The sequence below is a fragment of the Pyrgilauda ruficollis genome, unplaced genomic scaffold (genome assembly GCF_017590135.1).
Source record: "Pyrgilauda ruficollis isolate IOZ18807 unplaced genomic scaffold, ASM1759013v1 scaffold14, whole genome shotgun sequence".
In the NCBI taxonomy this organism is placed as follows: domain Eukaryota; kingdom Metazoa; phylum Chordata; class Aves; order Passeriformes; family Passeridae; genus Pyrgilauda; species Pyrgilauda ruficollis.
In genome coordinates, this window is record NW_024512543.1 from 8,026,497 (window position 1) to 8,039,828 (window position 13,332).

General features: G+C 42.5%; 1 protein-coding gene across 7 annotated transcripts in view; it reads right to left on the reverse strand.

Moving 5' to 3' along the window:
- The window catches only part of ITPKA (inositol-trisphosphate 3-kinase A), a 40,353-nt gene that overhangs the window by 10,805 nt on the left and 16,216 nt on the right, over positions 1–13,332 (reverse strand). For all 7 annotated transcript variants that reach the window (XR_005954530.1, XR_005954529.1, XR_005954531.1 and 4 more), the window contains 3 exons: positions 5,597–5,693; positions 3,270–3,483; positions 1,453–1,657 (listed from right to left, as the gene is read on the reverse strand). Coding sequence is in view for 2 of the 7 variants with exons in the window: in XM_041459738.1 (XP_041315672.1) it covers positions 1,453–1,657; positions 3,270–3,483; positions 5,597–5,693 (516 nt within the window). In the remaining 5 variants the exon portion in view is untranslated. The remainder of the gene's footprint in view (positions 1–1,452; positions 1,658–3,269; positions 3,484–5,596; positions 5,694–13,332) is intronic.

The window sequence follows — 13,332 nt, forward strand, 5'->3', positions numbered from 1 at the left end:
CCACCCCACGCAGTTCAAGTGCAAGGTGCTGCACATGGGTCAGGGCAGACCCCAGTATCTATCCAAGCTGGAGGATGAGCAGATCAAGAGCAGCTCTGCCAAAAAGGACCTGGGAGTGCTGGTGAGTAGGAGGCTGGACATGACCCAGCAATGTGTGCTCACAGCCCAGGAAGCCAACTGTGTCCTGGGCTGTATCCAAAGCAGCATGGCCAGTAGGGCAAGGGAGGGGATTCTACCCATCTCTTCCTCCCTCATGAGACCCCACCAGCAGTGCTGCATTCAGCTCTGAGGTCCCCAGCTCAGGACAGACATGGACCTGTTGGAGCAAGTCCAGAGGAGGCCACCAAATTGATTCAAGGAATGGAAAACCTCTCCTATGAGGAAAGACTGAGCAAACTGGTTTTTTTCAGCCTGGAAAAGAAAAGGCTTTGGGGTGACCTAACTGTGGTTTTCCAGTACCTGAAGGGAGTCTACAAGAAAAATGGAGAGAGGTTTTTTAATGAGCAGGCAGTAACAGGACAAGAGATTCTTCAAAAGTGGGAGTAGGTTTAGAAAGGTATTAGAAAAAGATTCTTCACTTCAAGTGGGGTGAGGCACTGGAACAGGTTGCCCAGAGAAGTTGTAGGTGCCCCATCCCTGGAATTTTTCAAGACCAGATTGGATGGAGCTCTGAGCAACCTGGTCTAGTGGAAGGTGTCCCTACCTAACCAGCATGGGGGTTGGAGCTACATGACCTTTAAGGTCCATTCCAACCCAGTCCATTCTATGATTCTACAAAAGATAAGTAAGTAAGGGGTAGGAAAGAAAATTGCCAAGGTTCTACTGCGGCTGTAAGGCAGTATCCTAGGAATGATACAGGGACACAAACTTATCCATCAAGAACAGCAGATGGACTTGGCTGATGGAGAAATTTCATTCTGGATTGTTCTGGCTTTATTCCAGCTCCATCTATACTGGATCTCATAATGTTTTAAAAGGAAAAGTGGTTTCCTTGATCCCAAGAGTATCTAAGCAAATGCTTTTAACATGCCTTGCCAATAAACGTAACTGCAACAAAACCACTTTACTGTGATTCACTTGGAATAAATATGTATAGTTCCTGGATAAAAAAAAAGTAATTGCATGCAGAGAGGGAGTTAATACTTCTGTTCTGAATTCTTCCTTACAACAGTCTCATTTTCATTCTATCTGCACTGCGTACCCCCTTGAGTCCCTCCCGTAAGGTCTCTGTAGTTGATTCAAATATGGCTGATGTGTACCTGAAGCTTAGATTCATTGACACTCTCTGTTACATGAATGAATGCTTTAGAACTGCAATAGAGTGAACTCTGTGGTTTCAGTCAGTGCATTTTCACACGATCCTTTGGAAAAGCTTGCTACTGATGTGCACAAGCTTGTTTGATTAATCAAAAAAGTTCAGTCTCCAGGAACAGGCAGAGGTGAAACAATTACCTTAATTCCTTCAATCCTGAAGCCAAGGTTGGCACTAGAGCTGATGGTTTCTCTCCACTGCATGTAGCGGGGTTTGGTGACAGCATGCTGGGCGTTCTCCTCAGCCGTGGGAGCAAGAGGATCCACTTCAATCATTTTCTTGTACATGTCCTTACGCAGCTTTGGTTTCTCTCGTGCCTTAGTCAACTCTTCCTCCAGGTATGTTCTGCAAACATCACGCCCCAACACATCCTTAAGGACTTTCCTCAACATTTCTTTTTACAGCTCACAAACTGGCCTCAAGAAACAACAACCAGGAAAATAAGCCTTATCACTGCCCCAGTTTTGCATAGGGGGAAACCAAAGTACACAGAGCAAAGACTGTGCAGGCATATTTAGTGAAACAGCCCCAGGAATCAGGAATTCTAATTCACTTCTTGTTCTAACTATATATAGTTATATAGCTATACCTTCACTTACTGTTACAAATTATGGTTATTTCCTGGTTACAGAATAGGAGGAAGCTGAATTCCCACTGTGCCATAAAACAGAACTGCATTTCCAGAGGACAGTTAAGAGCGATCACTTATGATGAAATAAAAAAAAAAACAAATAGGGCTATTGAAGACTTACTGCATTCTCTCTCCTCAAAAAACTTTAAAACAGCCACGGCTAATTTTTTTAGGCCTCAGAAAGTTTAAGTTTTACTTAATGCATCTCAGTGAAACAGAGAATCACTGTTCATACAGAAAAAACTAGAGTAAAGCAGATTATCAGAGTAGTTCCAAACCAGAAAAGGTAACTAAGAACAGGAAGGTGAAGGGACACAAAACTTCCACATTTTGCTCTTATCACTCAATCTGTTAATCCGGTAGCCATTAGAAAGGCACTATCCATGTTTTCCACATCCCACTGGATTCCCAGACCTTGCACTTTGTCAAGTGCCTGAAGTTTACTTTCTTCATCACAGCGTCACAAACCAGGATGGCATTTAGGAGATTATGTCACTCACTGTCAGAATGTCACCTATTTTCAAGAAAATGTGTATTGTTTCAAATCCTTCTCCTATTTCTCCTGAACATACCAGTGCAACATCTTCCTAATTCATTTAAAATTTGGCATCTATTTGAAAAGGCGTATCTGCACTCCTGTAAGTAGAGTAACTAATTTATGACAATAACTCTTGAGCATCTGAGCTGACATCCCAGCTGAAAGATTACTATGACAGCTCATACTTCTCTGTACTGTTGCCTTACTCTAGGATCTCAACAAATCTCTATCTCTTTGTTATGCTTATCATTTTTGATGTTTTCGTCTTAATCACAGACAATGAATGGAAAAGAAAGTGAGAACCTGGAGAACAAAGAGATGGCAACACCTCAAGATGTCAGAGCAGGGAAAACCACAGGTCAGTCCTGAGCAAATGGCTGACTCTTTAAAGAAAATATCAGTATCAGCAAAGACTCATTCAAGCATTGGAAATGGGTTTTCACACTGCTATGCAGTCATTTGCATTGGGAGATGGAAATTTTACTTTATGAGTCTTTCTGAATCACTGCATACACAAAGATTCAATGAACTGGCAGTGAATAAATCATGTCATTTTTTCCCATGTATTATCAGGCCACTGCAGAGAAACTTTGTCTTAAATCACCCCTGAACATTTCTTGATGTGGATAGTTTTTGAAGATATAGATCAGTTAGTTTCCAGAATCCATGTACAAATTGGCAATAATGGGACATATTGTCCTCAGGCTGTCCAAGGTGACTGTGAGCATGACCACACCTCCCCCTTCCTTCAAATGCAGAGAAAGCACATTCTCTTTCATTCACCCCACCTGATTCCCATCTTGCAGTCCATCACGCTTGGCCCTTCAAAATCAGTGAGCAAGTCATCCAGCTGGATGTAGCTCTCGCCATCTCTCTCCACCACGCCATGGAAGCAAGGGACGCAGGAGCGTAGTGGATCTTTCATCAATCGCTCAAAACACTCCTTTTCATTCTCTGAGAAGCGTTTGAGAATCTTCCCACTATCAGCTGCCTTGAAATTCCCTACAAAAAGAAAATCAAACACTTGCTGACAAGATTGACAAGCAAAAAAGAAAAACCCCTTCCCCCACCATTCCAGTTTCATCTATCTCAGTCTCATAGCAGCAGTTAAAGATTTCCCCCCTGAAGAGAAAAGGTGCTTTCCATAAAAAATAAAACACACAGGACAAACACTTGTTAGCAGTGAAAGTCCATTTGGATATATTCCCATGTCAGAATGTATCGCTTTAAGGAGTGCAGTTGCTTCAGGTCTTTGGATTTTTTTCCATGCTAGTCTTTGCTAGGTTATTAAACAGTACTATATTTACTAAAATGCAGAGGAAGAAGCCACGAGCCAGAATTCATTAATCCTCTGACAGGCTATTTTAAAGCTGCATAACACTGCCAGCACTGGCTTTGTCCTTAATCCTCACACAGGGTATATACACCTGCTGAGCGTGTCCAGACAGAGGCAGCACAGTCAATCAGTGATGCTTAAACAGCCAGAACCAGCCAGAAGCCAAGCACTGCCCCTTCCCCACCCACACCCACACACTGTGACTGCGCCTGCGTCTGCCTGCAGGTATTGCCTCTCCTCTGGAAACCTGCTTATCTGCTAATGCCCTGCAGGTACAGCCTGGAGGGCGACGGTGCTTTTTACAGCCCTGTGTCTGAATGGTATCCAGGACAAATGACATCTGCAGAGGCCACGGTTAGCAGTAATCAGCCTCCACCTGTCCAGAGTTTCCAAACGCTCTCCTATCCTTGCAACCTGCCAACAGCATCTGAGGAAAGTGCATGTTTCATCGAGAGGCACCCTTTAATTTAAACAAAATAAATTGGGCACCAAAGTAGGAGCCTCATTAACCCTGGGGATAACACTCAACCTTTACCACAGCGGGGTCCTTCAGCCATTGCAAACTGCTTCTTCTCTGACAAATCCTAGAACAGGCACTGCCTCAGCAAAAGGGCAAGGCTGGTAACAGCCCAGGTTCTAGTTCAGAAACAGTCATATCAGAGAAGAACAGCTGCAGAAAGGATGGAGTAAACCCAACCACAGAACACTGCTAAAAGGAAACTGGAACAGTATCTCTCCTAATCAGCTTCTATTAAACTCTTAACTCTCCTCTTCCACTATACAAGTCTCCAGAAGGGTTATGATTACATGACCAGGGCATCACTCCACACAGATGAAGTCAACTCCACACTTCTGTGACAAAAACTGCGTTAAGACTGGGTCATCTTGGTACTTTGTGTGATACAAATCAGACCCAACAATAACACAGTGTAAAATGCAGCTACTCAATTTCTAGGGCTCAGTAAATATCTCAGCACAGCTTTGAAGTGCTCCATATTAGGGCATCAGCATACACAGAGGTGGTTCACATACTGCATTACAGCACGATGCAGCGTGGGTGCCTGCCCACATGTGTACTAATAAACCCCCACCAGCACTGCACAGGAATTATATGAAGCACGAGAGACACAAACCCGATGACTTCTCTTTGTTGTTTTTTTGCCTTACAAAAGAAACTAAGCCTCCACCAAGAGCAGACCTACCAATTTTTACAGACACAAGACTAGAATCAACCAACTGAGCTGCTCCTTGCACTCATACAGTGAACAATGACAAACTCACAATGCAAACACGTGGTCAGCAAGGCAATTTTCCCATTTGTTTCCCACCCAAGGACCTACATTCAGATGAGGGGTTTGGAGTGGTATTAGAAACACTGTCCTTTCCAGGGCTGAAGCACAACAGGCATGGACAGTAATCCTTCTCCCTAGAGAACTAACTACTGGCTACTTATCCCATACCACAACCAACAGCACCAGACTGATTAGGGCTTTAGCTCCCCAACCTCTTGTTTCCCTCTAACAAGTATTTTACACATACCACCTTACAAGCCTGGCCCTTCTCCAGAGTCTGACCATTGCTTCCCTGCTGATCTCATTACTCAGGTATATCACTCCCACTTCCCTATCCACACCACAATTGAAATATGTTTTAGGTCACAGATTTGTGTGATATTTCCTGCTTCCTTTTTACCTGAAGGAAGGAAACAGAGAAAGACTGTTCCTCATGCTGCAGTCATCCTCACTCCAGAGACAAACACACTGAAGGTACCCCTCTCACCTGTATGCCCAGCCAGCTGCACCCATGAGTAGCGTTTCTTGAAGGGGCTGATGACTGGTAAGTTAACCATGGTTTTAATTGTATGCCATGCCTTTTTCTGGAAAAGAAAAGAAATCTTAAGTTGGGCAAAAGCTGAAATCCTGACACGCTACAAATGTATTACATAGCTTCATGCACATTGAATTGCTCCTCACTAACGTGTAAGTGCTCCAAGGTGGAACCACAAAACAAACACTATCATCATTGTTGGAAAAATATGCACACAAACCCAAGAATGGACAAATAAAGATAATGCCTTGCCATGCACAAGAAAGCTGCCTATAAGGAGGAAAAAAGAGTCATACTGCACGTCACAGGCCTGTTCTTAGCCACACCTCGCCCTCCGTGTGTGAGTCACACAGTATGTGGACAGCAGATGCTGAACGAACACACACATGCACACATACGCACATTTAAGTTTCCATGAGACATGCACATAAGCTGCTTGTCACTGTCAGCAACACTTCCTTTCCCAGAGAACTTCAGCATCACCTCATGATTAGCAGCTTTCCCCGGGTCAGCAGGTAAATCCTACTGGGACACCTGCATAGAAAGCGCATCTGTAGTCGGACACGGAGCTCACCCAGGTCCCTCAGCACCCATTGGCGTGCTGTAGAATCTACTCCAGGTCATGAATTTTCCTACTCCCTCCCCTCTTTCCCAATCCTGTTACTTTTTAACAAAGCTGGGCATTGCTCTGGCAACCTTTGGCTGCAGCTGTCTGGGTACCGCTGCAGGCAGACAGGGAAACAGAACAGCTGCTCACAAAGAGCAGCTGGGTGCTCTGTCACAAAGGCAAGAGGAAAGAAAAAAAGAAAGCAGAAAGTGAAAAAGTCTCATGCTCTGGAACTGAAACCCAGATGGGAGAGAACTACAGCCCACCAACGTTCATGTTACACTTGGAGGGATCCCAAAGTGCTTTACAAACAAGGAGAGCAGGAGCAGTTCTTCTACCACTAGAACACAACACCCTGCTGGAGAAGAAAAATGGAACTGCATTATACTTATGGCATGACAGTTTAGAGCTGAGGGGGTTTTGCTGAGATCAGGTGTAGCTGGGGATCAGGCTGCACTTAGAGAAATGTTTATCAATGTCCCAATTGGAAATCACCAAAATCAATGGGAGGTATTAATGTCACTGAAAACAAGTTTAGGTGCTTGCTCACCAACTGGAAAATACACATTCAAAACAACTGTGTCTTCTCCAGGATGGATATGGATCTAAATATTTAGGTGCTTAGGATACCTAATTTTTATTGTCTTCTACTCTAAGTGTAAAACAGAAAATGTGAAATTGCAGGCAATGACACACAGGCAAAATGTTGCTCTCCAGATCACTCTCCGAGCTGGCCACACCTCCCCAAACTTATTAACTTACACAACATCTGTTATAAGGTACCCTCCAGCAACACTGGTCACCATGTGAGGGAAAAACCTGCAGTTACCTTAGAATGCATCAAGACCATATATGATCCCACAGACACAAGGATTTTTTTTAAGGATTTGCCTTCACAAGAAAGTTTTAAGTAACGCTTCGAATTAAACAGACTTAACAATGTAATTGCCACATGAGCATACTTACTCTGAAATGAGATTGCTTCTATCCATTAAACTTTGGGTTTTAATGGAGTTCAAGCTGAAATTAATTCACTCTTAGTCAGATATGTGCCCCATGCATCAATGATACTTTTGAAAACATATTACGCCAGTGAGAAGAAGCATCCAGAGAAAATCCTGGATGTTTGAGAATTATGAAGACTCAGCTGCACTTACTAAAACTCCACAGATGTTACTAGCTCTAGGTAAACTCTAATTTCATAACTAACTTCTTCATATGCTACATTATTTCGATTTCATATTTCTTAAAATTTGCCTTAAGCTGCTCCAAACTGCAGCCTTGCAGTGCTGAACAGCGACTTGTGTCTATTGCAGACCCAACTGCTGTTCTGTGAGGATGAGAGAGACTCTTGTACACCACTTAAACATGTCCATAGCCTCCTTCTGGAGGAAAGTTTTTCAAGTAGCAAAGAAATTATTGTTGTGTAGTTCATTTGTGAGATTTCACCGATAGTAGAAGCTCTTCAGGCTACTGTGCTGTTTCTACTTCAGAAGGACAGAGCCTCGAGTTATTTAAACAATAGTTGAAAAAAAACCATTGTTATGAAGTAAAAAAAATTTACTTTTTGAATGTAGCTCCTGCCAAAGATTTAGTTTTTTAAGATTCCAGACCAGTTTTCAGGGCAACACTAGTTTTTCCCCATCCCTTAATCAGAAGTCAACATTGCTCCACAACTCTGTCATAAAGACCCCCCACACATCATAATGTTCCTCTCCTGACAAACTGCATCCTGTCTCCCAGTGGCTTGTCATACTGCTACACGCATCAGTAACGAGAAGCACAGATTCTCAACGAATGCACATCAACTGTCAATGCAACATCACACTCCAGTGGCTCTCCTGCCTCCTCCCTCCCACCAAATGCTAAGAAGCTGAAGCTTTTATTTGTACTGTGGGCGTGAAGGAGAAACAATGGGCCAAATTCAGCCCTAGCTCAAGTGGACTTTGGCTGCTTAGATTACGGCTGCCTTGGATAAGGATGTTTAAGCTACTCATCCAATAAATAGACACTGACAATTTTTATTTACCTTTTTTAATTATAAATAATCTCTTCACAAACCTCTCCTCCCCCTCAAGATAAGGAAAGTAGAAGGCTCAAGCTAGGAGGGAAAGGATTGCCTTCAGACCCGTCCTGTAGGGAGTGTTGCCATCAGCAGGGGTTCAGCAGTTTCACTTTCCTCTACCTCAATTTCTAGTCTCCCAGCTCACTCAACCCAGGGTACAAATTGCCAGGATGCAAGCAGGGCTGCATGCTGGTAGAGCAGTGGTGTGAGTGGGAAGATGAAAACTTTGTGTGCTGGCTGTAGGAGGAATCATTCTCACTTCTATTTCTAAAGCAAGATCTCTTCTTCTTTGTTAGCAACGGCATTATGTGCTTTTCAAATCACTGCTTTATGCTGCAATGGCAAAGAGGGCTTCTACCACTGCCCATCTGTATTTGCAGCCTTATCTCCCTCTGACCCTGTTTCTTCTAGATTCCTGCTCAGTCCTCCTTGATTTTTTGCTCTGCCTGGGTTTCTCCAACATTTCACTTCTTCTAGATTCCCACATGAAACTCAGGTATCTCTGTATTGTATCTGTATTGCATATTGTATTCAGGATTGTCTGAACTGACATCACTGATACTGTTCTATATGCCTCAATATGCTCAAGAATTTTCCAACAGTAAGAAGAAAGGCATTCCAAAAGAGTCAAGAAGCAAACCTGAAAAATATTAACATTCTTAGACTCAGTAATTTACTCGATGTGAACTTTAATTGACACATGATATAAACCCCACTGAGCAATAAAGAGAGTGGGGTACTAAAGTGGGAAAAGCAAGTTTTCTGCCAATGGGGCAGACTATGTGACAGTCTGTGCCATGGCAAGTGTGCCCCTGGCAGAAAACAGACAAAATTTCAGGGAAGAGAATGGGAGAAGCAATTCACACAATGCAGCCACAGTACATGCAAAAGAACTGTGGCTTGGTATCTGGTCTGCTACCTGGATTACTCTCTTGACTCACTTTCCTAAATTTGGAGCACAGCTCTGAAGAGGAGCACATATCCATGCAGCAGATGTGGAGACCTGCTCAGTGCATATGCAGACAAGATGCATAGGTGAGGTATTCCCCAGCTATTCTATCCTGGATAAAGGTGGCTGCTGCCATCGTGTCTATCCATTACGGGAGAGCAAAGAGCAGCGGTAACCGAGCACCACTGGTTTGTGTGAGCACACCTCTCTCCAGGCCTTTTCTCATGGTAAGCATGCAACCAGTGTGCAGAAAAACAGCCATGATGAGCCTGCACAAATACACCAGAGGACCTGCCTGATGAAAATCCACTGAACCCTCTGGGAGGTATTTCATCCGTTTGAAGGAGTTTGGCCTCAGACTCCACTGTTGACAAGAATAAGAACTACCAGGCTTTCCTGAAACCCTCCCATCACTGCTGGACAAGAGCTGCAACATCCTAATAAGCAAGCTCACTGAAGAGATTAGTGCAAACTCCCTGAACTGGATGGAGCTTTTTTAGTTGCTGTTGTTGTTTTTCAGGCAGTACAGAACACCTAGCATCTCTCTGAGCATATGCTGAATCCCTCAGGAACAGGAGAGCCACTCTAATTCCTAAAGGCAACAGTGGATAGGGACCTGAACATTCCTCTGCTGTTCTATGGAAAAATAAATAGAATCTCTCACTTATTTAAGGGTAAAAATGAAACAATATCTCAGTTCTGTGAACATCTGAAACATATGTAACCACCCATAGGCAAGAAACGACAAACAGGTAACATACAAAAGAATTTGTTTCACTTAGGACTTTTCAGCAATTACACATCAGTCACATCTAAATTAGGAAGCGTTGGGGGAATAAGAAAAACGTTTTCTTCAGAAAAATGAAGTAATTCAGCTTTCATAATTCTAGCATATTACTTGATACTATAATGAGTTGAAGAACAAAAGAACACTAAAACTCAATATAAATCAACAGGGTTTTTAAAAATATCCATGATTCCATCAGCAGCAGAGTGGAGGTGTAGTTTCTTGCCTGAGCTGGTAAATCATCATGGAAATTCTGCTGGGCTATTGTAAACAATGACCCTTTAATCATTTTACTGGGTAAATTTCAGCCATTTCTTTACCCAAGATTCTGTTGTCTTTTTTTTTTTTTTTTGTTTTTGCACACTAGTACAAAGCCTCCATAAGAAAGCTATCATGACAGCAAGAAACAAAAGGATAATGAGACATTTTTTTAGCAATCCCTTTTTTTTTTTCCTAGAAGGCTTTAAGAAAGAGTACTTAATTGTCAGTCATCATGATCTACTGTTCTCTTAAAGTCTTTACATCACTTAGGCTAAATTCTGCCACTCTGGGACATGGGGGCTGAAATCTTATCTGTAATGCTGGTTGCCACTGCCTACTCAGTGTCTCACCAACTCCTGAAAGGAACAAAGTTCCTCCACAGGGACTTGTAAGGAGTACAGAAAACTGTAATTATCAAAAAGTTACTATGTGCATTTCAGAACAATCCTGTAAGAGCCATGTGCCCAAAATGCAGGAGCACTGAGCAACCCCTTGCCCAGGGATCTTGGCCAACCCAGTGAGCAGCGGGCCCGTGAGAAGGTGATGAGCGTTGGCCTCTTTTGGGGCACAGTAACCACAGCAAGAGTGTCTGGAAAAGTAAAAAGTGTCTGGGAACTCATCAGACCAGTCAATGGCTGGAACTGCCTTCTACGAGCAGCCCCAAAAATAACACCAAGAATTACTAAAGTGGGTATCAGTTATGACTTATCCAGGCACAGTATTAGTCATTCTCCAGTGGCTCACCTTTCTGCTGGGTTGGCTGTTTTGTCCCTCTGGTTGTCCTTCCTGGTCACACTCTAGCACATATATTACTCTGAGCGACACAACAAATCCTCAGGAGGTCCACGATATTACTCACACAGGTGTCTTAAGTATCAGTGTGGCAGCTGGTCACTTTCTGTTCATAACTGTTTCTTTTAAACTCTGTATCTTTTACAATTTTATTATTGCTTCACAGAATGGGTCAGGTTGGAAGGGACCACAGTGGGTCATTTGGTCGAACCTCTCTGCCCAAGCAGGGCTATTCTAGAGTACGTGGCACAGGATTGCACCCAGATGGTTCTTGACTATCTCCAGTGAAGGAGGCTTCACAACCTTTCTGGGCAACCTGTTCCAGTGCTTGGCCACCTGCAGAAGTTCTACTTCCTATTCAGGTGGAACTTCCTGTGCTTCAGTTTCTGCTCACTGCCTCTTGTCCTATTGCTTGACACCACCAGAGTCTGGCTCTCTCCTCTGACAGACACTGATAGACACTGATGAGGTCCCCTCTCATTTTTCTCTTTTTGAGGCTGAACAGGTCCAGCTTCCTCAGCCTTTCCTCATAAGAGTTGCTTCAGTCTCCTAATTCTCTTCCAAGCCCTTCTCTGGACCTGCTCCAGGAGCTCCATGTCTCCCTTGTACTGAGGAGCCCTGATGCAGCCTCACAAGGGCTAAGTAGAAGGGTCAAATCACTTCCCTAGACCTGCTGGCAATGCTCTTCCTAATGTTCCAGGATACCATTGGCCTTTTTGGCCTCCAATTTTACTTTTTATAGTAGATACAATTACTTAAAATGTTTTCTAAAACCTCTGACTTAATTTTATTTACAAAACCCTTGACTGCTTTATTTACCATAATTTATTAAAACTGAAACCAGTTTGAAAGCTAATTTGTTTTCCTAATTATTTATGCCATTTAATTTAATTATTTAAATAATTTAGAAAATTTAAATAATATATTTGTTCTCTGCCTTCACTACTGTCTGCCACTTTATTTGAACTGGCTTTGACCTGACATATTGGACCTACACCAGTAAAGAACTTATACGCAGGTCTAAAGCCATTAACCATATTATTTTAATGGACTAAACCCAGCCGAAACAAAACTTTCTTTTCATCTGTTTCAACACAGTCAATACCTGCCCCTACTATAAAAAGCTTCCATGAGAAATAATTTTGAGCAAATCAAAACCGAGAAAATTACTGGCCTAATTTAATCACTGAGTAATTAGATCTGCTTCTTTCTCTGTGTGAATGCAGTCAATAACAACAGTACTAGAATTACAATCTACCAAAAAAATAACCACATAACACTTAAGCAAAGCATCTACTGCTTTGTCAAAATCACAATACTCTACCAAGACAAGCTGTTATCAGCACAGCTTCCCCCAAACCAAAGACTGTTCCATGGGTGCAGCTTCCCAGCAGCCAGCTTCAATGGTTATTAGGGATTTCATTTTCTCAAGGAGTATAGCTCTGGGACAGTTCACCATATGGTTTCACCTCATGGAGAGAACTGAGGATCTCAGTGATGTTATATAAGAAAAATAAAATTAAGAAGATAGTGAGAGTTGCTGAGCAACACAGTATCTTTCCGGTTACAGTCACAAAATTTGCCTGTCAAGGGATTCTGGTTTTGAGTTCTTTCAGTTTGAGGCTCAGTATAGTTGTCTTTGCAGATATGAAACAGGCAGGCTGTCATCTGGGTCAGACCCAGATCCTGAACCTGCTGACATTTTTATACCAAACGTAAGTAAAATATAATTAACCTCCATGTTTCTTCTAATAATATATACATACACATTCATGCACACTTTTAAAATACATAAAGCAGATAATAAAAGACTTTGATTGCAGATGATCAAAAGTCCATTACTTTTTTTATAATTATCCAGACTATAACAAGTCCTAGGCTTGGGATCATCTGGTATTTGAAGAAAACTTAGAACACCCTACAAGACACGGAGCAAGTGAGGCATACATGACATTTTTACCATATTTGTTGGGAGAAATATAACTGAAATACCCACAAAGGTTCTGTGTAGGGAAGCAAGGTGCAAGATTTTCCCATAGCTAAAACGAAAATGCCCCAAACAATGACAGCAAATCCCTGAATTTATCATATAAGGCACTTTATACTTTCAGCAGCCAGTTTCTATGCTCTTGGGCCTGGAATCCTCAAGCTCAGGAGATTCTTGCTGCCAAGTCTACTACCCACTTGGCTGAATCAGACATGAATCACAAATTGAGACAAAGATCTC